Source organism: Acinonyx jubatus, chromosome D2 (genome assembly GCF_027475565.1).
Source record: "Acinonyx jubatus isolate Ajub_Pintada_27869175 chromosome D2, VMU_Ajub_asm_v1.0, whole genome shotgun sequence".
Lineage (NCBI taxonomy): Eukaryota > Metazoa > Chordata > Mammalia > Carnivora > Felidae > Acinonyx > Acinonyx jubatus.
In genome coordinates, this window is record NC_069393.1 from 6,493,107 (window position 1) to 6,517,661 (window position 24,555).

The 24,555-nt window shown below is 49.6% G+C and overlaps 1 protein-coding gene across 1 annotated transcript in view; it reads right to left on the reverse strand.

Moving 5' to 3' along the window:
• Positions 1–19,849: 19,849 nt before the first annotated feature.
• Positions 19,850–24,555, reverse strand: part of NID1 (nidogen 1) — an 83,468-nt gene continuing 78,762 nt past the window's right edge. The window contains exons 18-20 of the mRNA XM_027046989.2: positions 23,672–23,795; positions 22,825–22,937; positions 19,850–21,875 (exon numbers count right to left, since the gene is read on the reverse strand). Of these exons, the coding sequence (XP_026902790.2) occupies positions 21,754–21,875; positions 22,825–22,937; positions 23,672–23,795 (359 nt within the window). The 3' untranslated portion in view covers positions 19,850–21,753. The remainder of the gene's footprint in view (positions 21,876–22,824; positions 22,938–23,671; positions 23,796–24,555) is intronic.

A 24,555-nucleotide genomic window follows, 5' to 3' on the forward strand; every position in this document is an offset into this window, starting at 1 on the left:
TAGGATAAGTCCCTGCTCCTTTGCAGGGCAGACCAGGCCCTTCAAAGGCTGACCACACCTACTTTCTCTCCCCCCCCCCCGCCCCCCCACCCCTGCATCCTTGGACCCAGGCTCATGTCCTCATAGCCCCTTCCTACAAACAACATGTATTACTCTTCATGAGGGTAATGAGAGCTGAATCTTCCATGACTTTCTGGCATAGTTCCTTCATCCAAGAAAGTCTCTATGACTATTTGCCTCCTGACTTTTCTATTGAGGCTCACCTCGAACGTATCACCTCCTCCATGGAGCCTCCCTTTCTTGCTGCTCAGGTTCCTGGCCCTGAGCTCTGATATCACATTGTTGTTCCTGTTCCCATATTTGTTTAAATATCTACCTCTTCTGTAAGCTGGGCACCCAGGGCCTGATTCTCATTCTGTTACTCCCAGGGCTTGCTATAGCTTATTGTTCATAGAGTGTTCTTTTTTTTTTTTTTAACTTTTTTAATGTTTATGTATTTTTGAGAGACAGAGCGCAAGCAGGGAAGGGCCAGAAAGAGAGGGAGACACGGAATCTGGAGCAGGCTCCAGGCTCTGAGCTGCCAGCACAGAGCCGGACGCAGGGCTCTAACCCATGAACCGTGAGATCATGACCTGAGCTGAAGTTGGACGCTCAACCGACTGAGCCACCCAGGTGCACCCATAGAGTGTTCTTAATAAAGATCTGCTGAATGAAGGAGTGAATGAAGGAGTGGAAAAGTATGATAGAGAGGAATAAAAAACGAAGCCAGATTTTCAGGTCACTGGGGCAAAATCAGGAGAGGACACTGTGCAGATGTGGCCCCATGGAGAGGCCAACTCTGCCTCAAGAAAGGTTGGGGTTTGCCCCTCCTGCAGTCGTCCCCCTCTGTTACTGAGCACTCCACCCTCCAAGACTGAGATTAGGGCTGCAGAGTGACTGCAGAGGTCACAACAGCAGAACTTTCACACATTTTTAAAAACCTATTTTGATGGTAAAAGCCAAAAAATAACACAGGAAGTCAGGACGAAAAAAGAAAGTTAGCGACGATCCCATGACCTCAATACGATCAATTACTATTGTTTTTTGATGTCCAGTCCAGTCTTTTTCCTTAGGTCTTGTGATGGTTAATTTTGTGTTAGCCTTAGAGGCTAAGGGATGAACAGAGGGCTGGTGAAACATCGTTCTAGGGGTGCCTCTGAGGGTGTTTCCAAAAGAGATTAGCATGTAAATCAGAAGACTGAGTAAAGATTGCCTCACCAAGGCATGTGGGCATCATTCAGTCTTGATGTAGAGCACAAAGGCAGAGGACGGATGAATGGTCTCTCTCCTCTCGAGCTGGGGTGCTCATCTTCTCCTGACCTTGGCCATCAGTTCTCCTGGTTCTTAGGTCTTCACACTTGGACCGGTACTTACACCATTGGCTCCCCTGTTTCTCAGGCCTTTGGGTTTGGACTGGGATGGCACCATGGGCTTTTCTGGACCTCTCCAGCTTGCAGACAGCAGACTGTAGGGCTTCTCAGCCTCCACAATTCCGAGCCAGTCCCTCATAATGAATCTCCTTCTGAAATCAACACGCTGTACACTTTAAACTTACAGTGTTATATGTCCTTTGGGATGTGAAATGTTGGGGTCGGGGAGTGAACGTTCAAGAAAGGATTCTTGAGACGTCTTCGGTGCAAAAAAGGATGGTTTTATTAAAGCATGGGGATAGGACGTGTGGGCAGAACGAGCTGCCTTGGGGTTGTGAGGGGTGGCTGATTCTACACTTTCAAGTCGGGAGGGGGTTAGCGGTAGTGGAGTCTCCAAGGCATTTGGAAGCAAGGCTTCTAGAACCTTAGGAGCTATTTACTACCGTCTAGTAAACCATTAGTCATGAGACCCTTTCGATGTATATCAGTGGAGCCACCTGTTTGGAAGATGACTGCTAACATTTATCTTCAGGGGAAGTAGACATAAAGGAAGTTTCCAAAGGGATTTTTATATGTTAAAGAGGACCTACAGGATCCTGGAGAGGTCAGGCTAATGTCAAGCTATGGTTGCCTTTTGCCTCTAGCAAAGTATTCACATCAAGGCAGTTGAGCTCCTGGAGGAAGGTCACTCTGCCTCTCTCAAGTACTTGTCAATGGCTGCAAAGGAAATGAAATCTTTTTCTATATTTCTTTTGCCTTTGTTCTCCACATCAAAATGTCTATCAGCAAAGCTGTAAAAAAAAAAAAAAAAAAAAAAACAATCTCTTTCTATGTACCCATAAATCTCCTACTGGCTCTCTTTCTCTGGAGAACCCTGCCTCATGTCTATAGTTGCAATTATGTTTTTTAAGTAGAGCAGATAAGCAGGAAATCAAAATTCTTGAGAACATGTCTTTTAGATGCCTTCCAGTGTTCTGCATACAATGGGTGCTCAATAGGTAATTTTAGGCAGACTGGCCTGTATCCTGACCAAAAGCTTTTGTGAAAGGTGATGTCACCACCCTAGCAACCCTTCCAGAAGGAAGCCTGTGATAACATCTCTCCAGTACCTCCAGCCTTCTCTTTCCTGCCTGGAACACAACTTTCCTCCCTTCGTGTTGTATTTTTCATTACTCAACCAGCCATTCGGGCAACAAACATTTAGCGAGTGCCGGTTGTAGAGTGGGTCCTGGGCTATAGTCCCCATGCTTCCTGCCCTGTGGCTTTGCTGACCTGCAAGCCTGTGCCTCCACCCTCGTGACCATCCTGCCCAGAGCCTCCTCGAGACCCTTTATTGGTGGCTCACCGCGCAGCACTTATCCAGTTAAACCAAAAGTCCACGTGTACTCAAGTTCCTTCTTTTGTCTGTGCTGCATCCAGAAGCAAAATAATTGTCCAGCTGTCCTGAGAACAGCCAACAGTTGGGATTGTGTCAGCGAGTCTTTGTTCAGTTCCTATAAAGGACTGTCTATTAGGTAATAATCCGTTCCAAATGGAAAAGACGCCTTTCGTAAGGCCTGAAATTAACGATTGCCACATCCCCCTTCAGGCCCACAAACAGTTCTTTCACTACGAAAGAACAAGCTTGACTAATTAGAAAGAGTCTTGAAAACGTCTTTTCTAGCTCTAAAAATCATGGGATCTGGCCGCAGAGACAAGCAGAGGATGACAGTGCATGAGGGGAGCTCCTGCGAAGAGAGGCGAGCCAGGGGTGGCTGGCGTGGGCCGAGCTGCCACGCTGCTGCCCGCACTGCTTTTCTTTCGTACAGGGAGCATCAGCAAGGGTGGGCTTGCGAAGGGCGACGCCGTCACAGGACGGCGCTTGGACGATGGCATCACTTCCACGCAGGCGAAACACCACGTGAGCTTGGGGGGGGAGCTCGTCCCACATCCTGACAAGAACCGCGCTCACCCGTGGCGGCTCAGCACTCTTCAGCCTCCCCGTAAACTCACGAGGATGAGGCAGGAAAGAAAGTCAGATTTCGGACACGCCGGCGCTCTTGCCGGACAGGCAGCTGGAACTTTCCGTAAGGCGCACGTGTGTGTGTGTGTGTGTGTGTGTGCACTCACACGTTGTCACGGGCTGAACTTTATCCCCCTGATATTCATACGTTGAAGTCTTAACTCCCGGGAGCTCAGCATGTGACTGTGGTTGGACACAGGGCCTTTCGAGAGGTACTTAAGGTTCAATGAGGTCATCAGAGTGGGCATTAATCCCTATGACTGGCATCCTTATGATAAAGGGAGGTTGGGACACAGACACACAGTGGGACAACCACGTGGAGACACAGCGGGAACACAGCCACCGTTAAGCCACGGAGATTGGCCTCGGGAGACGCCAAACTTGCCGAAGGGGACCAGAATATGCCACCCCAGATGTGCCACTTTTTGATTATGTTGAGCTGAAGGCAATGAAGACCTAGCACATTCGGAGAAAAAATTTTCTCTCTCCCTGAACTGCCTGGAAGAAGTGAAAAAGGGCCTGAGCTAGAACAAAAACAACGGCCGGAGATAACTTTCTTATCTGAAAGTCTTACCTGTGTGGCAGGACAAACGTCTGACTGCCAAACATCCGCTCTTTCTCATGGTCCTGTGCTGTGAATCGCCCCCTCCCCTTTGAAGCCCCATAGGATGGCACGTAAGCCTCAGTTGCCCGACTGCCTTTGGGTCCCATGTTTTTATGGGGCTCCTGCATGTACAAAATTAAAATAGATTTTCCCCCTGTCGATCTATCTTATGTCAATTTAATTATCGGAACTAAGAACCTAGAAGGGTAGAAGGAAACTATTTCCTCCCCTACATGGCCAACACCTTGGTCTCTGACCTGTAGCCTCCAGATCCGTGAGAAAATTAACTCGTATTGTGTAAGCTGCCCAGTCTGCGGTACTTTGCGGAAGCTCAGGCAGACTAACGCACCCACTCCCACACATTCACACCCTCTCACACTCATGTAGGAACACTTTCACACACTCAGCCTCGCGCACACACACACACACACTCATATACTCATACACCATCTACACAGACACACATCAAACACGCTCACTCACACATATATCCTTATACACTCCCCCCCACACACATAGACACGTGCACACACAAATCACACTCTCACATACTCACCCATGCAGACATGCTCACACTTATCTCAAACACAAACACTCGTACCTGTTCTTGCACAGACTCGCACTCAAACGCACACTCACCCACACAGATACATACTCTCACACACCCACACACGCCACACTTCACCCTCACACACACTTCCTGAGCCCCGAGACTTGGGCCGTTGCGGCTCGGGCCTGCACCGGGGCCAGTTCCCTTCCTTTGGTCTCTCTCAACCTCATTCCTCTTGCTAGAACCTTCGATCCACCGGGGGCCTTCTGCCTGGAGTCTGACTTCTGGCATTCCAGCACTCCCTGTGTGCCTGGCACTTTGCTTTGCTGTCTCCAACTTTGGCCCGGACGGGAGCAGAGTGGCCGAGATGCTATTGACCGCAGGCAGGCCGCACGCACTGAGTCTCAAGATTCTTATCCCTAAAATCAGTAATCTAAACTAGCACAGTGGTTCTCAAAGTGGGTCCCCAGACCAATAGCATCAAGGTCACCTGGGACTCATTAGAAATGCACATTCTCAGGGCACCCGGATCGTTCCGTTGGTTGAGCGTCGGACTCTTGATTTCGGGTCAGGTCGTGATCCCAGGGTCATGGGATCAGACCCCGTGTTGGGCTCTGCATTTAGCATGGCACCTGCTTAAGATTCTCTCTCTCTCTCCCCCCACTCACGCTCGCTCTCTCTCTCTCTCTCTAAAAAAGTAAAAAAAAGACGTGCACATTATCAGGCTCCACCCACATATACTGAATCAGAACCTCTGAGGGGGTAGAGCCCAGAAATCTGTGTTTTAACATGTCCTTTGGGAAGTTCTGATCCAGGCTAAAGTTTGAGAATCACTGAACTGGAATATCTCTAAAATTTCTGTTCGGTAATAAACCTCCCAGACTTGCTGTGTGTACTGGGTTATTTATGAAATGCCTTCAATGTGCCCATTCCCTTCCAAACATCATCTCTACAATCCCCTAAAGTAGGTGTCATGAAACAGTGTTTTCTGGAGTCGCCTGGTGGCATCCAACTTCAGCTCAGGTCATGATCTCACTGTTCGTGAGTTCGAGCCCTGCATCAGGCGCTCGGCGGTCAGCACAGAGCCTGCTTCTGATCCTCTGTCCTGCTCTCTCTGTCTCTCTCTGCCCCTCCCAGCTCATTCTCGCTCTCTTTCTCTCTCTCTCTCTCTCAAAATAAATAAATAAATAAACTTTAAAAAACGATTTTTAAAAAGTGTTTTCCGGATGAGTGACATGAGGCGCAGAGAGGCTAAGTAACTCACGAGGGGACACACAGCTGGAGATGAGCAGGAGGAGGATTTGAACTGGGGCTGCCCCACCACGCTCTCTCCTCCCACAGTGACGAGGGCCTGACCCCCTATCAGCACTCAGGGAATGTCATTTTCTGGTGGTCCTATGACCCTCAGGTACCTGCCCTTCACACCTTGACCAGCATTTCTAGTGTCTACCACTGCCTACGTGAAGTGCCTTCCAGCTCCCCTCCATCCCCTCCCCCAGTTCCGCCTTCCTTTGGTTTTCACAGTGGCGAGTGCCGAGGCACCCCAGCACTCCCCGGATCCCACAACCCTTGGAGTCAGCTTGGCTACTGGAGGGAAGCCACTGTCCTAAGTTCCGGACCGTGATGGCCTGGAAAAATGCACCCTCTCTCGTCACCATCTCTCCTTACGAAGAGAACCTCCTCCTGCGGGTGGCTGTTGAGACCATCAAAGATCTGATCCTCACAAAACCCCAATACCTGTGGGGGAAAACGATGCTTGCGTAACATTCCCATGGACGAAGCCTGAGGCATGTGGGCATTGAGCAGGAGGTGAGCCCTCTCCCAGTACAGGTATTTGGGGGCGGCTGGACCACCCTGAGGCATACTTTGCTTCTTTCCCATTTCAGAGAGGCTCACCCCGCCCCACCTGGTTCTCTCCCAGCAACAAACATCCTGCTATTCTCAGTAGTGCCTGCTTAGCGGTGCGTCCCCTACCGGGAAGACAGGGATTTTGTCTTTTCCCTGCTGTAGCCCTAGTCCACACACATAGAAGTGTCTAATCAATATCTGTTGATTGAACGAATGACTGCTGTCCCGTCTACCGGTTTCTACCTCACGGGAGAGCTTCACACACATGCATGCACATGCCTCAGGGCCGGTGGAGGAGAGGCCAAGTTAGGGCAAGGAGGTAGGACACGAGAGCCCTAACAGAGGGAGGGTGATGATGGGGCAAGAGCAAAGCCCAAGGGGCCGAGGGGGAGCCGAGAACGGGTCTTTGCACAGTTGGGACTGAAAATGAAGCCAAGCTGAGGGTGAAGGAAAAGTATCATAAACCGGAAATCAGTCCCAAGACCTGATAAGGATGTTTTTCAGATTATGGAGGAGGTCTGCTCACAGACAAATTATTATTTGTTGTGCCGAGTGCACAACGGTCACTGATGTGGGTAAGGATGGTCGCCAGCCTGTGAACCTCCCGGTCAGTCTGAGTTCAGACCAGCTCGCGGGGATGCCTCGTGGGCAGGGCTAATTTGGTAACATGCAGAGGTGCACCACGGGGGTTTTTGTGGGCTGGACTTTCACCCTAAGTGATGCTAGGTTTAGTTCTGTTTTCTGTCTGCAGAGAATTCCTGCACCACTTGTCCTTTGGGGGAAGCACTGTGCATAATGCGGTACACAGGGTGCCCTGCGCCAGATTTCATGGCAGCGTGACCAGGCTGGAGACTCCAAGCCGTCTGTGACCAGGTTAAAATTCAGTCCTCCCACCTCAAGCCCCTCCTCTTCCCCGGGGCTCGGCCCCTCCGTTTTAATGGGTCCTCTGGTCATTCCCGGTAATTCCGCGACCCGGGCCGCAGCCGTCAGCAGAAGGGCGTGGCTCACCTTCGGTTTCTACGCCGCCCGCGGTGTACTTCTGGGCCCCGCTCCGTCTGGAACTGGGCTGTCGCTACTGCCCTCTAGGCGCAGGCAGTGGTTACAGAGATCAGCTCCGGAACCGAGGGGTGTGGTGAACAAAACTCCAGGCAAGGGAGGCGGCGGAAAACAGCAGCGATCTGTCTGCTCCTTTGCAGCGATAACCTGGTGTGTGAGGTTAAGTTCGCACTCGTTGCGGGCGCGCCCTGCCAGCTGCCTTCCCGTGGGAAGGGCCGTCGGTTGTAAGTGAAGACACATGGTTGCTAGACAAACTGCCTCACCAGAAGTCAATCAGGGAGGAGTGGAATTATCCCAGTGATGGATTTACTCAGTCCTGGCGAAGCCGCGTGACCAGGATGATCCAGCTTCGTGAACAGCCTTTCTATTCAGTTGTCCTCCGGCTTAGGGGGTGTGTTCGATGTCAACTGAGGCTCTCCACTACGTGCACCGGGGACACCTATGGGGAGGAAAGTTGTAGGCCTTACGTTCCTCCTGCTCAGCGCAGCCAGGCGTGTGATGCCTTCTGATGTTCCTGTAAAAGTCATTTTATTAGGAATTAATAACTGAAGGCGGCAGGGGCGGGGGAGGGGAGCTAGGTGGCTCAGTCAGTTAAGGGTCCGTCCAGCTCTTGATTTCGGCTCAGGTCATGATCTCACAGTTTGCGGGATTGAGCCCCGTGTAGGGCTCCACAGCCAGTGGGAAGCCTGCTTAGGATTCCTTCTCTCCCTCTCTCTCTGCCCCTACCTCCCCTGCAATAAACAGACAAAAATAACTGTGAAGCGATGAAGAGGGTCAAAGGCACAAACTTCCACTTATAAAATAAATAAGTGTGGGCCTTGTAATGCACAGCAATGTGACTGCATAGTTAACAATACTGTATTGCATGTTTGAAAGTTGCTAAGAGAATAGATCTCAAAAGTTCTCATCACAAGGGAAAAAGTGTGTAACTGTATGTCGTCTATATGTGGTGATGGATGTTTTCTAGACTTTATTGTGGTGATCATTTTGCAATACATACATACAGATATCAAATCATTATGTTGTACACCTGTAACTAATATAATGCTGTATGTCAATTATATCTCAATATAAAGCAATTTTAAATTTTTATTTGAAAAAAATTTTTAGTGTTTATTTTTGAGGGAGAGACAGAGTGCAAGGAGGGGAGGGGCAACGAGAGCGGGAGACAGAGAATCTGAAGTGGACTCCAGGCTCCAGGCTGTCAGCACTGAGCCCAACACAGGGCTTGAACCCATGAACCGTGAGATCATGACTTGAGCCAAAGTTGAACGCTTAACCGACTGAACCACCCAGGTGCCCCTCAATAAAAAGAATTCTTAAAAATAGCCGTGAAGTTTTGTCAGCCATCTCTAGGCACAGAGTGGATCTTTGACTAGTAAACGAATAATATGAAAATAATACAGCCAAAGGAATCTAATCACTAACTAAACCCAGGCTAAAATTCCTGATTCTTCTATATATTCAAAGAACTTGTGAATAATGAGCTAATGAGAGGCAACTGGGTGGCTCAGTCAGTTCAGCATCTGACTCTTGATTTAGGCTCAGGTCATGATCTCACAGTTTCATGGGTTCCAGCCCGGCATCAGGCTCTGCTCTGACAGCACGGAGCCTGCTTGGGATTCTCTCTCTCTCTCTTTCTCTCTCTGCTTCTCCCCAGCTTGCACACACTCTCTCAAAATATATAAATAAACCTTAAGAAAAATAAAACAGACCTCTAAAAACTGAGCTTATGACACACTGCCCCAGGGAAAGGAGGTTTTATCTTTGCTTGAACTCCAGATGTGCAAGTAAATACTATAAAAAGCAAATGGGTGACCAACAAATTCTAACTTCTTGAAATAGAGGAATTATTCCTCAATTATATCGCCAGGGTATGTCAATGGCAGGAAGAGGTAAGGAAATAAAAATAGGAAAGGAGTAATTAAGCTCCTAGCTGGGATGATCATAAAACCCAGGTGAAAATGTGGCCATAGAAGATGGACTCTCCACAGGGTGGCCGGCTTCTGGGCTCTGAAGGGGACAGTTCAGTGATCTGACCTTCCCCCAGGACGGGGGTGGGGGGTCCGAGGAGAGCCCATAGCAGCCCTTTCTTCCCCAACCCTCAGGCACCTCAGGCTTTCCTGAGACAGTCTGCTTCGCCTAAGGCTATTCTGTTTCATTTCCCACTTTCCCTTTCAGGCCGGGGTCAAGGGAACCTAATATGCAAATGGTTACAAAACTTCCGGAACACAGAGCTCCCTAACATACAAAACCCAATTTCCCTTAAGAAATGGGCAGCTGTCTCCATTTCTTTTTGGAAAGAGGTGACGTATAAAATATTTATATTCATTAAATAGAATCATTTGTCCTAAAATAACATGTCAGCTTACCTCTGGGCAGGAAGTCTCATCTGCCCACGAGCACGCCCATCTGCTTATACTTAGGGCCATGGTGCCTGCCTGCTGGCGAAAGTCATCAAAAAGATGTGACCGCCAGTTGACCCAAGAGCTGGCCCCAGGCCATCAGAGGCTTCTCGCCCTCTCCTGTCCTTGGAATGTGGGTCTGGCTCGCCTTTCCTGCTCCTACAGTCTCCTCCAAGGATACAGCCTTGAGATAATGATGTGTCGTTGAGAACACCTGCAAGGTATACTTAACCCAGTTACGGCCTCTCTATAGATAAACTTAAGATGTGGCGGCAAGGGTGGGGATCCATTTGTCTTGCAGCCACCCAAGATGAGCCTCGTATGCAAGTTCCCTTTGCTTATTAAAGCTGCCTCCTAGGGACGCCTGGGTGGCTCCGTCGGTTAAGCGCCCAACTCTTGGTTTCAGCTCAGGTCATGATCTCACGGGTCATGGGTTTGAGTCCCACATCGGGCTCTACACTGACAGCGCGGAGCCTGCTTGGGATTCTCTCTCCCTCTGTCTCTGCCCCTTCCCTGCTCACTTTCTCTGTGTCTCAAAATAAATAAATAAGCTTAAAAAAAAGAGAGAGAGAGACAGAGTTCTTGTCTTCACAAAACTCGGCCAGTCTTGGAAGTGGATTCAGAAATGGGTCATTTCTAGTGCCTGGTGAGAAATGCCCCGGTGAGGGAAAGTTGGGGACAGTGGCGGTGGGGAAGGCTGTTGGCTGGGGGCGATGACAGAAGGGAGAGGGAGAGGCAGAGTGCCGGGCTCACCTACCCCGGGTCTGCAGGGACCCTGAGGGCAGCACTAGAGTGCATCCCCTGTCCTGGCCAGACTTTTGCAGGAGCACTTCCTCCCCAGAGGGCAGAGCAGGTGGCCCTGCCCAGACCCCTTCTCTCGCTGTCACAGCCGCCTCTTCCTCTTTGTCACTTTCACGTGCTACCTTCAACTGTAGACAGGAACTATTGCAAGACCCACATCAGCCATGGGTGAAGTGGCTCCGGAGATCGGGGACGTGGCTCGTGTGTGCCTCAGAGGCCACCCGCAGACTAAAGGGTACGGCCCATTCCCTGGGGTGTGCACCTTCCCCACCCCCACCCCCGCCGGGCACAGCACGTACCAGTGACCCCAGGAGGATGGACTCACGGGCACTAAGCTGTGAAGCAGAACCAAGGAGCTTCCCATTTTCAAGGTTCTGCAATTGGCAACATGGGGAAAATCTTTCCCCGTCTCTCTCAGCTAGAAATTCTTTTCCTTGTAAAGACAATGCTTGCTTACAATAAAGCACTTTTTGGAAAATGTTTATTTATTTATGAGAGAGAGAGAGACAAAGAGAGAGGGCACAGGGGAGGGGCAGAGAGAAAGGGAGATAGAGATCGCAAGCAGGATTCTTGCTGTCGGCACAGAGCCCAATGCAGGGCTTGAACCCACAAACCATGAGATCATGACCTGAGCGGAAACCAAGAGCTGGACGCTTAACCGAATATGCCACCCAGGAGCCCCATACAGTAAAGCATTCTAGAGACAGTAGAGGACATAGGCTGCCTGAGTGGCTCAGTCGGTTAAGTGTCTGACTTCAGCTCAGGTCATGATCTCACGGTTTGTGAGTTCAAGCCCCGCGTCGGGCTCTGTGCTGACAGCTGAGAGTCTGGAGCCTGTTTTGGATTCTGTCTCTCTCTCTCTCTCTGCCCCTCCCCTGCTCACTCGCTCATGTGCTCTTTCTCAAACATAAATAAACATTAAAAAAAATTTTAACACAGTAGAGGATAATCTACAACGGTGAAAAATTTGTGTCTCCTTCCAGGCCTTCCCCAAGTGTAAATACACATCCTTGACTGTGGAAGAATAGGTTGTAGGTAGGAGACACAGTGTTCTGTGACTTCCTTATTCACTTAATCTCTGCATTTTGAACATATTTCCACGATACTACAGATCACCTGATCTCCCTTTTGTTTTCATCAATACTTCATCTCTTTTTAAAGGCAGCTGATTATACCAATGAAATGCCCTAAACCAGAACTGGCTGGGGCCTGTCAGCCTCTTTAGTAGAGGGAAAAGGCAACAGATCGAAGCGGAAATAGCCTGAGACATATCAAGCTCAGAATTCTGACATGCTGGCTTGTGTGGCCTTGATGGTGTCTTAACCTCTCTGGGCCCAGATGACATATCAGTAAAATACAGATTATATACATGATTTAGTCTAAGGACCAGAGTGTAAAAGTTGCTCCAGAATTGTAGCTCTTCTTAAACGAATGGAGAGACAATCCATGTTGCTGGACTGGAAGCTTTGATGTTATTTAGATGGTCGTTCTCTCCAAATTGACCTATGAATGCAACTAGATCCCTATCAGAATTTCCTCAGGTTCTTCTTCTCCCCCAGAAACTCCTTCAATGATTCTCACCTTGCTGCACATCGGAATCACTTATGAAGAGCCATAAGAGAACACTGATGCCTAGGCGCCTGGGTGGCTCGTTCAGTTAAGCATCCGACTTCAGCTCAGGTCATGATCTCATGGTTTGTGGGTTTGAGCCCCGCACCAGGCTCTGTGCTGACAGCTCGGAGCCTGGAGCCTGCTTTGGGTTCTGTGTCTCCCTCTTTCTCTGCTCCTCCCCATTCATGCTCTATCTCTCTCTGTCTCTCAAAAGTAAATAAACATTAAAAAAGAGAGAGAGAATACTGTTGCCTGATCCCAGACTCAGAGGCTCTGACTTAAAACGGGCTGACACTGCGAACAGAGGGTTGACTAGGACCACCGGGCTCTGCCATGGGGTTGCTGTTAGACAATGGCTCGGGCTGGAGTCACCTGGGAGGTCTCCTCACCTGAATATCTGGTGGCTGATGCTTGCTGTAGGCTGGGGCCTCAGCAGGGGCTACCAGGCCAGACACGTATACATGACCTCCCCATATGGCCTGGCCTTCCTCACATCATGGATGCTGGGCTCCTAGAGGCAGAGTCCAATGGGACCAGGAGAAGCTGTTTTACTTTGCTAGATTACCGTCAGATTTCACACGGCAGGCCCTCATAGTCACGGGCTTCCTTTGATTCAGATAGAGGGAGCATAGGCCCTACTTCTCGGGAGGAACGCCAACATCACATCAACACAAAATCGTAAGAATACGTGGGATGGGAGACAGTGTCACAGCCGTCTTGAAAAATACCATCTGCCACAGGGCGGAGTTTGGACACATTCTGCTCGTGACTTGTAGGCCAGTGCTTTTATTCTAGTTCACATGCACATGGTGCAGTAGAACAGGCAGGAATTGACTACATATAGATTAAAATCTTCTTTTAACAGTATTTGTCATATATATGACAAAAGGCTAGTTAGCTTTATTTTTTTTTTAATGTTTATTTATTTTTGATAGAAACTCAGAGTGTGAGTTGGGGAGGGGTGGAGAGAGAGGGAGACACAGAATCCGAAGCAGGCTCCAGGCTCTGAGCTGTCAGCACAGAGCCTGACATGGGGCTCGAACCCACGGACCATGAGATCATGACCCGAGCTGAAGTTAGACGCTTAATGGACTGAGCCTCCCAGGTGCACCTTAACATTTTAATAATAGCAAGTCTTATTCTAGAGAAATAAGTAAGGACACTTTAGGTACAAGAGTGTTGTTATTTACCACAGGAAGGAAGGAAGGGAGGAAGGGAGGAAGGGAAGAAGGGAGGAAGGGAGGAAGGGAGGAAGGAAAAATGGAAGGGAAAGAAAGAAAGAAAGGAAGGAAGGAAGGAAGGAAGGAAGGAAGGAAGGAAGGAAGGAAGAAAGGAAGGAAGGAAGAAAGAAAAAAACAATGAGGGGCGCCTGGGTGGCACAGTCGGTTAAGCGTCCGACTTCAGCCAGGTCACGATCTCGCGGTCTGTGAGTTCGAGCCCCGCGTCAGGCTCTGGGCTGATGGCTCGGAACCTGGAGCCTGTTTCCGATTCTGTGTCTCCCTCTCTCTCTGCCCCTCCCCCGTTCATGCTCTGTCTCTCTCTGTCCCAAAAATAAATAAACATTGAAAAAAAAATTAAAAAAAAAAAAAACATCCTAAATGTTTTTCAGTAAGAGGGTTTGTGAGAGTTGATGGTCCTTTCACAGAATATAATACTATGCGGACATTAAAAGTGATGTTCATATGCACATTTATTTAAATAGAAAACAAAAATCCCAAAAAGTATATTTAGCAGGGTCTCATTTTTTATTACACACATTTTACAAAATACATACAACCCGGTTTTGTGTGTGTGAGTGAGTTTTCATTTCTGGGATAAGAGATCAATGTAAGAATGGGGTGATTGCTAAATGGTGAGCTTTCTGGTGATTTCTTTTTCTTGTGCCTTACCTTGACTTTCTAATTTTCTAAATGTAAAATGTGTTGAACACAAAGACATAAAAGTAAGATACAGTAAAAATAAGTTTGTTTAAAGTATTATGTAAAAAGGCTGGTGGGAAGGATGTGTACAGTGTGGCCTATAGAGCAAACTAGACCCGGACGTGGGTTCTGCTGTGATATTTGGTGGCTGACTGACCTTTGCCAAGTTACCTCACTTTGGGCCTCAGTTTCCTGACTTGCGCAACGGGTAGATAAATTCTACTTCACAAGTACAATTCTACTTCACAACGCTGAGTGCATGGCCCTGACTGGGTCCCACAGTCATCTGTAAATGTTTGAGGCAGATAAGGCTTTGGGAGGAACCCCCCAGGGCTACGTGTGGGGGGGTGGGGTGGGGGGTGGAGATCTGCATTTAAATTGCACAGGCTTGTGCACACGGAGAAACTGTGACATTTAGATTTCCTTTGGCAGCAGATGAGGCAACTAACCAATATTGGGAAAGTTCTAGAGCAACAACATGGGAAAGCTTGAGCACCATCTTTTGGGGAAGTTATCTGGGCCTTCAGCCCTGCGAGCCTCAACCTCCACCCCACCCCCACCAGCCAAGCAGGCACGGAGAGGCTTTTCCTGCCCTCTAGTGGTCTCTTCTGGAACTGCCTTTGAGAAGACCTGCCCAGGTGGGGAACCTTCCTTCTCACTCAGGCTGCCACCTAGGCCGGGCTATTCCCAGCTACCCTTCAAGCAAACAAGAAACCAACCACAGAGCCTGTTCTTGAAGACGTTTGGCCCTTCCATCTCTTAACTCTGGTTGTTGTTGTTGTTGTTGTTGAATTTTCTTTAAGTTCCGAGCAGGGGGGAGGCGTGGGGTAAAAGGAAGAAGGCCCACCGGGCAGGCCCACCCACTCTGCTGTGAGAACTGAGCCGGTAAGTGGGGGCATGGAGCCCTGCAGGGCCGGCCCACTCACTGCCCTGTCCCTCCCGGAGCGCACCTCACCCCTGCGGCAGAGAGGGCTGAGGGAGTCACAGCAGCCCAAGCAGGCCAAGCGGCGGGGTGACGAGGCTGCAGAGTGAGGGACCGGGAGGACCACGGGACCAATGACTCCAAGAGCCACAGAGAGAGACCCCGCGAAGCCAGGCTGCCAAGCGCAGGCCCCACCGCTGGGGGTGCCAGGCCAGCCTAAGACTGAGGGGGCTGGGCTGGGGGCGTCCTCAGCAGCAGGCCCACGAGCCACAGAGACTTTAGACTGGGGTCTGGGTGGGGGGAGACCCCTAAGGAAGGACCCAGCGTGACGGAGAAATCACTGAACGGAACCGGAATTCTCCCCGAGTGAGCGGTCTGCCATCGCAGGGCTCCAAGTCTGAAAATGACAACGAGCTATGGAAGAAACTGGACTTTTCGGGTACATTTTTTGGGTACATCTGTATGATTCATACCCACTAGCTACACTGTAACATGTGTCCCAGTTGGACACAAGTGTATGTGAGGTGATCAGGAGACAGATTTTAACTTTTTTTTTCCCCTTTGGAACGAAACTACAAACATACAAGTAGAGATCACAGTGTTATGAACTCCTGTATCAGGTAGGGTCTCGATAGGCAGGTGCGCTCGCATTAGGATAACTTGAGCGAGGTTTCACGTTACGGGTGGGGTGTGGGGAACCAGCCTGAGCTGTTACCTCCCTGACGCCCAGATTGACTAGGGGAGGAAAGGGGTTCTTGGGACCACTGGCGGGGTGTGGGGAGAGGACACCTGGAGAGGGGCTGTGACCTCTGGTCAAGAGATACATCCGGTCCTGGGAGGGAGACCCAGCAGGGAGGGACTGGGCGGTACAGATCTGTTCTCGCTCTCTTCTTTCCCTCCTCTGCCTCCTAGGAGGCCAGGGGGCAAGGGAGTCATTATGTCATCCATGCGGTTTGGCCTCTTGGGGTTCGGATCAGGACGGGGAGAGCAGACGGACAAATGGAAAGTATCTGGCATAACCCCAAGTGGCAACAACGTATTAGGTTTCTGTTGCTGCCGTAACAAATTACCCCACGTTTTGTGACTCAAAACGCCACCGTGGAAAGTCTCACAGCTGAGTAGATGAGACGATTAGCACGGCGTGGCTCAGGTGGGTCCTCTGCTGAGCGTCTCATCTGGCTGTGACTGTGGCATCTGCAGGACTCCACCCCTTTCTGGAGGCTCTGGGGTTAGAACCCACCTCCAGGCCCATTCAGGTTATAGCAGGACTCAGTTGCTTGTAGTCGTAGGACCGAGGTCCCAATTTGCTGGTCGCCAGCCAGGAATTGTTTTCAGCTTGTGGAGGTAACCTTGCTCTTCGCTCATAACTGCCTTCCTCCATTAAGACACCTATGTCCAGGCGGGTCCTTCCTACCCTTCAGTGTCATCTTGCCTGCTGTTTTTGCCTTAGTTGATTCTTCCGCATTCCTCTTCTGTGTTGTTTTTTTTTAATTTTTTAAAAAATATTTATTTTTTGAGAGAGACCAACTGGGCCACCCAAGTGCCCCCATTCCTCTAAGGGCCCACCTCCATTGTCCAGGATAAAGAATCCCCTGTTTTAAGGTAGTTAATAACTTTAGTTCTTTTAAATTTTTTTTTTTTTACAGTTTAGTAATTTTTGAGAGAGGCAGGCAGAGTGTGAGTGGGGGAGGGGCAGAGAGAGAGGGAGACACAGAATCTGAAGCAGGCTCCAGGCTCTGAGCTGTCAGCCTAGAGCCTAATGTGGGGCTTGAACTCACAAACTGTGAGATCATGCCCTGAGCCGAAGCCCGATGCTTAACCGACTGAGCCACCCTGGCCCCCAATAACCCTAGTTCTATTTGCAAAATCCTTTCGCAGAAGTACCTAGACTAGAATCCTGGAATCTATACAATGTAGCCAACTACAACAGTGATCAGCATTTTGCCAACCTTTGGTAACAAGTTTTTTTTCTTTTTTTAATGACAGTGATTTTTTTTTTTTTGAAAACGAAGTTTTGGGGCACCTGGGTGGCTCAGTCGGTTGAACGTCTGACTCTTGATTTCGGCTCTGGTCAGATCCCAGGGTTGTGGGGTCGAGCCCCATGTCCATTCTCTCCCTCCCTCTGCCTCTCTCCCCACTCGCTCCCTCGCTCTCTCTCTCAAATTGAAAAAAAAAAAAGCTTTATTGATATATAATTCACATGCCATATACTTCACTTATTCAAAGTACACGTTTTATGGCTCTTGGTATATTACATTAATTTTTAGAAGTTGTGATAGAATATATATATAACATAAAATTTGCCATTTTAACTATTTTTAAGTGTGTGATTCAGGGGCTGTAAGTACATTCACAGTGTTGTCAGGGCATCACCACCATCTACGTCCCCAACTCTTTCATTACCCTAAATAAAAACTCTGAAACCGTTAAGTGATAACTCTCTATTCCCCCTGCTACCCGCCCCGGTAATCTCTCTGGTAATCTCTCATCTACTTTCCGTCTCTGTGAATTTGCCTATTCGAAGTACCTCACATGTGTGGAATCATGCAATATTGGTTCCTTTGTGTCTGGCTTACTTCACTTAGCATAACAACTTCAAGTTTCATCTATGTTCTTGGAAACTTTTTCCTCTTTATAGCTGAATATTTCATTGTATGAGTACATTTTATTTATCCTTTCATCTGTTGATGGGCACCCGGGTTGTTTCCATCTCTGGTTAAGGTGAACAGGTGATACTTGTCCATGAACACTGATGGACAAGTATCCATTTGAGCCCCTGCTTTCAATTCCTCTGGGTGTCTACCTGGAAGTTATGATAATTTTCTTCTTCTTTTTTTAAAAGTTTATTTTTGAAAGAGAGAGAGAGGATCCAATGTGGGCTCCATGCTGACAGCAGAGAGCCAGATGCAGGGCTCAAACTTACGAATCGCGAGATCATGATCTGAGCTGAAGTCACTTACGCAACTGAACCACCCAGGCGCCCCAGAAGTACTGTAATTTTCTATTCAACTTTTTGAGGAACCACAAAGCTGCCTTCCTTCCTGCTACACCAGTCTACATTTCCACTGGCTATGCACAAGGCTTCCATTTTCCAAATCCTCCTCAACACTTATTATTTTCTGGTCTTTTTTTTTTGCCTGCTTGGTTTTGGTTTTCATTTTCTGATAGCCATCCTGATGTGAAGTGACATCTAATTGTGCTTCTGACTTGCATTTCCCTAATGACGAATGGTGTTGGGCATCTTTTTGTCCACTTATTGGCCATGTGTAGATTTCTTTTGAAAAAAAATGTTTATTCAAATCTTTTGTCCATTTTTGAATTGGGTTTTTTGTTATGGTCACTGCTGAGTTGTAGTTCTTTATATACTCTGGATACTAACCAGGATTTGCAAATACTTTCTCCCCTTCCATGGGTTGGTTGTCTTTTTGCTGTCTTAGTTGTGTCCTTTGGTGCACAGAAGTTTTTAATTCTGAAGACCGATCTATTTGTTTTTCTTTTGAGGTTTGGGCTTTTGATGTCATCTACAAGAAACCATTGTCAAATCTAAGGTCCTCAAGACTTTTTCCATGTGCTGGCCCCCCAACAATTAAAAGCAGCAGTCAGCAATCAGAACACACAACCCTGATTTTTGGAGAACAAGGTCCTTATGGCCCACCCTGGCCCCAGCAATGCCACACTAGGAGCTTGGGCTGCTGTCCCCTCTGCCCCACAGTGGGGCTGCATGATGGCAGATGGCCACCACGACTCAGGAAAAGCTGAAATTGACCGAAATTCAGCAGCCTCTTCATCAAGCTCTCCCTGGGGTGCAGCTGTGTTTTCCTACATCTAGAGGTCCAAAGTAGTTCATGCAGACAGCTTCTGCCAGTGCAGTCCTTGTCTTGGTAGAGATGTATCTCTGGACCACCCCACTCTACCATCTGATGTACCCTTTAGATAACTAGGTTTTATGAACCTAAAACACTGTAAGTTTTAGCCCAAACAGAAGCTGTCCCCTTTAGGAAGTTCATGTTGGCAGGCTGTCACTGGTCCCACGGATGCTGTCATGTCCCACGCAGGCCCTCGGGTACCAGTTCCCTTCTGCCTACAACAGCAGCTCTGAGCATCATCACCCCTGCAACTTCTGAGCCCCCTTCGCTCTATCCAAGTCAAAGCCCCATTCCCATCCCACCCAAGGGCCAGCACGAAACAGTCCAGGGATCTCAGGCCATGGTCAGTGCCAGGAAAGTGCCTTTGTTCCTTCTGGAGGTGAGGAGAGGGAAAAGAAAAAAACACGGCTCATCTTCAGAACTGAGATAGGAAACTCCATTGCCTGCAGTTGAAGAACAGTTTTCTAGAACATGAAAACAATGTCCAAAAGGGTGGTTTGGGGTCCCTGGTAGAATGATTTTTTAATTCAATAAGCCCCTAAGTCTTTTGTGGGAAACAAACCACCCCTTGTAACACTGGGGGTGCCACAGATTTTGCAGATTTTTTTAAAAGAGTTTTATTTATTTGAGAGAGAGAGAGTGAGAGAGAGAGAATCCCAAGCAGGTTCCACACTGTCAGTGCAGAGCCCAATGCAGGGCTCAAACTCACAAACTGTGAGATCATGACCTGAGTCAAAATCAAGAGTGGGACGCTTAACCCACTGAGCCACCCAAGATTTTGCAGATTATTAAATGGCGATCTTCTCGTTGTGAATCAGCCCCCAACATTAAATCTCTTTATTCAAAAAGCATAAAGACTCTTTTTTATGAAAAAAATTTTATTTTTTGCACTGATATTTATACAACTGTAAACTCAAGGAATCATCCAATACTTGTAAAAATCTGGGGGGAACAGTTAATAAGCACCTTCAGTGGTTTCCACAGTTTAAGAATTTACCGTCTGAAAACTTTTAGAATGAATCTAGTAGAATGAATAAAATAGTTATAAAAATTATACAAAATCATGACGAACATTTGATATAGAGGGCTTGATATGGAATGATAAATATAAAAAGGTGAAACTAATTCATGGGGCTGGGCTGGATAAAAGACCCACACATTCCCCAAACTGCGTGATTCTCGGGAATGTGTTTGGCTCTCAGAAGGAACTCCAATCATTCAGGGCAAGGCTCGTTCCCGGTCCAGGCTCCATTGTGACGCCGCAGCACATGAGGACAAAGTGAGGAGGGGATACGGGCTGGAGGGGTGATGAGTGTACTGAGGTTTGCAGATAAGGGAAAGACCTCTTCCCCAAGGAGAAAAACAAATTCTTCCACGTCCTCAAGCAAAGGTGTCCTTTGGCAAAATGTGCCATTTTCTCTTTGGAGAGTTTTTCTTCTTGCCGTTGCTAAATACCTTCTTCTCCCCTTTCCTCTTGGGTTTTCCACTCCTGCTCCTGACCAACCTCTTTGTGACACTTTCTCCTGAGCCTTCTCTGCGCCCTTACCCCAATCTTTACAGACTCCATCTCCTGATGCCCCACTTTCAATCCAAAATTTCTACTGTTTAGCACCTCGGCACGGCAGCTGATAAAAAGATAACACTAGCTGCTCGTATGGCCAGGAGATGTTTCTAAACAAACTGTAGAAACATAAACATGAAATGTGGCGACGGTCCCTTTAATTACACCAATGAGCAATAACGGGTCTGGGTCAGGAATATAAATACTCACTCTGGCCCTTGTAGGTGGGAACACAGCCAGCAAGAGCCATGAACAGAGGGGGAAACAAAGGAGACATGGGCTCATGCTGACTGACTGTAGGTTGGCTCTCACCAGTGGAGGTGGGAGATGAAGGCCTACAGACCTGTCACCACTGGCACCAGCCCCCAGTGGGGCCATGCTGCTCAAGAGACCAGATGCTCGGATCCAGGTGCTTTGGGCAAAGTGGGATCGTTTGGTATCCAATGCTGTAATTTAAGGCACATCCAAGAATCCTCGTCCTCAAAACCCGACTCTACGTGTTGAAATTCCTACCACTGGACACTCCTTTGATTGAAGGGCTTGGCCTACCAAGGGCTGCTGCCGAAATGCCAGTAACCTATCTGGGAGGGAATGCTGATGATCGACCATACGTATCCACATGGCCCTAAGACCAGGTGGGTTTTGAACAAAACGGCAGGGCTCGCTCACTATGATGGGGGCCTTGGGCAGGATGCAGGTGGTATAGAACTTGGGAGTAAAAAGCGAGGAGCATGAAGAGGGAAATCAGAGCACCAAGAGAAAAAAAGAGGGGGAGCGTTAACTCCCTCCTTCATTCACGGCCTTGCCCAGGTGGCCCTGGCTGGTGCATCTGGGAGTTAACAGGATGGTGGGTGTGTCAGAGTGAGGCTGAGCTTATAAGGCCACAGGAGGAGGGGGCAGCTCAGGCCTGGGTGGGCCCTGCTCATCACCAGGGGGATAAACTGGGGACAGTTTCCAGAGCACTGGGATGGGCACATAATCCGGAGTCGGGGTTTTCTGTCTTTGTGGAGGGGGAAGGGGCTTTCCCATTCCAGAAGCCGGGGGCATATGTTTTGGGGGAACAGTGAGGGGAATACTGTCGGGGCTCAGGCTGGGTAGGACCTGGGCCTGATCGCCACCAGGTCGGACAGTTTTCAGTCTGGACCCTTTCAAGTAGGGTGACGCTGAGTACCTGCCGAGGGAATGAGGCCTTCTTGTCTTCATTTCCGCTCGATGCAGTCAACTCCCAGGGTGTTGTCAGGGCAACGGCAGGTCCTGCTTCCGGGGGTGGCCAAGCAGAGGTGGGTGCAGCCACCATTGTTCACCGAGCAGTAGTTGTGACCTGGGAAAGGCAGAGGTCAGTCCAACAGCCATCTAAGAGAAGAGCCCGCCCATCAGTCCCCTTCTCGGTTTCCAGGAGACCAAGCGTGTGGGTGCTTCCAGAAAGGGAATCCTCACAGTGATGGATTTGCCAGAGGGCAAAAACACTGATTTCTGAGTTGGGGACTGTGCAGATTTACCATGAACGTTATCGATGGTCTCAGGGAGGGTCTTCCGGCTCTGGTTGTAACACGCAGCTGGAGTTTTCAAGCACAGAGGGCTCTCTGTCTAGCTTGTCCACTCGGCTTTGCACTGGCCTCAGGGAGGTGGGGAGCCAAGGGGGGTGAGGGAGGGGAGAGGTCTCCCAAGAGGCAACACAGCAGGTCCTGGAGCCAGGCTGCCTGGCTGACCCTCCTGCTGCCCCACTGTGAGCCCTGTGACTTCGGGCTAGTGGCTTCCGTGTCCTTATGCATAAAATGGGCACACAAATAGTACCTACCTCGTGCGGTCGCCATGAGGATTAAGCGAACTAGCGAACACAAGGCACTTAGCACACCGCGTTAACATATGTAAAGGACCCAGCTCACGGTAAGCACCTTGTCCGTGTCTGTGATTATTATTAGAGGTAATTACTATTGTGGCTGTTAGGCCAAATGAAGGGACCCTTAAAGCCACAGAGACCGTAACACGGATGTTCCTACTTGGAACCCGGAGACCACATACTTCTAGACCCAGCCCAAGATTCAATACTCTTCCTCCCCCTTGTCCACCATTTCCAGTTCATTGCCTAATGTTTCCTAGGTATTGACTTGGCTCACTTATTAAACAATGCAGGCCCTCGATGGAAGGGAGTGCGTCTCGCCTGCCATGTGACCAGGGCAGGTGGAGGCCCCACGGGCAGCAGGCAGGGTGGAGGCGTGGAGCCACAGAGCATCCCTGGCCCCTGAACGGCAAGAGCACGGGGGCGTTACCTTGGGGACACTGAGACAGGGCCGTGGTGACACCGTACAGCCGGGTCTGTTTGTGGGGGTGGAAGGTATCCGTCTCTTTGGAAATGGCGAGATCTACAGCAACCACAGAACTCCTACAAAACACCAAAGGGAAGCAAATAAAGACACATCTGGTGGCTCCAACCTTCTGTCTACTGGGCAGCGTCTTCTGGGGTTTTGGGGATAAACTGGAGGCCGTGAAGGGACACGCTGGGCTCACTTCCTAGCCATCCTCCCCTCCTCCTGTGGTGGGAACAAGCCTGTATTTCTCTGGCCTCTTTAAAAAAAAAAAAAAAAAAAAAAAAAAAAGGACAAAGTTGAGCTAGCTTTGCCCCTCAGCTCTAAATTCCAGGCTGGGAAATCGGCTTTCTCTCCAGATGCCCGTGGCCACAGCTGCTTCCTCCTTTTTGCAGGAAGGGGTGGTCAACAAGGGGCTGTGGGAATGTTGCAGTTTAAATAGAATGAAGTGGGGGCACGGGGTAGGCGGGGAGCCTGCCGGCCAAGTGAGCCTGGGCCAGCTCCTGGGGGAAGAACAGACAGGCTCATGAAGTCCAAGTTCACAGACTTGAAGCTGCCCATCCGGGAGCCCTGGGATGGTAAACGGCCCCTCCTGGCCCCCAAGGAGCCCGGCCCTCACCCTCCTACGCCCTCCCCTCCTGACGGGCAGAAGGGCGAGGCACAGGGCGGGTATCCTGGAAGGTCAAGCCGAGAGGCCACATGGGAAGGGCCTGGCCTCCCCGAGACAGGGTGGCAGGCTCCTGCTCCCCTGCCACCACATACCCCGCCCCCACCCTCCCCTCTGCCCCCCACGCTGCAACAGCTCACGTACATCTTCCAGTCTGTGTAATACAGATGCTTCCCGTAGCTTGTAACAGCGAAAGGATACTGGAGCCCTTCAAGAACCTTCCGTCTGCTTGGCTGCCCGGGCTTCAGACATTCCACCCGACTGGTGCCTGTGTGGAGCAAAGACAAGCCGTTCATAGAAGAAATGGCCCCTTGGTGTCAAAACGAGGAACGGAGGCAAGGGTGACAGAAAGTCAGCCTTACGATGACAGATCCCGGAGAACACACATGACTTGCTCTTCAACAGCAGAAAGCGGTCTTCTCATCCTGCCTTGCCCCTCTCACTGGTCAACACCCACCTCCGCTGGGGAACCCATACCTGGTTCCCATGTGGGCTGGGCAGAGGACCATTCCTTGTCCTGCCCATTCCCAGAGCAGCTGGGGACCCGGTGGGAACGAAGACGTCTTCCAGCTCTCGCTCAAGTCCCTACCCCCCCCCCCCCCGAAGCCTCCCAGGCCCTCCGTCCCTGCAGTCAGAGCTCTTAACAACTGCTAACCTGCACCTCGGCTGCAGCCCCGCACAGCCTCCTATCAGTGCCTACACTGGGGCCAGCTCACGGCTTGCATTTTGATTTAATTATGTATGCTTCCCTCTTGTGGTACAGTCCCTGCACCGCCTCCCACCCTGGCCCTGAGCACCTGACAGTATTGGGAATAGGGCAGGTACTCCACAGGCACTCGAGGGATGACTGACCTTGCTCCCCGACTGAGGCCACATCCCTCCCCTGAGGGACACCCCAGGCCAGGGGCTCACATCAGGACCCCATGCCTCTCTTCCCTGGCTCCACAAGTCTTGCCCGAGCCCTTGGGGAACAGATGCAAGTGACAGGATGGAAGTCACAAATTGCATAATGCAGAGATAATAATAGG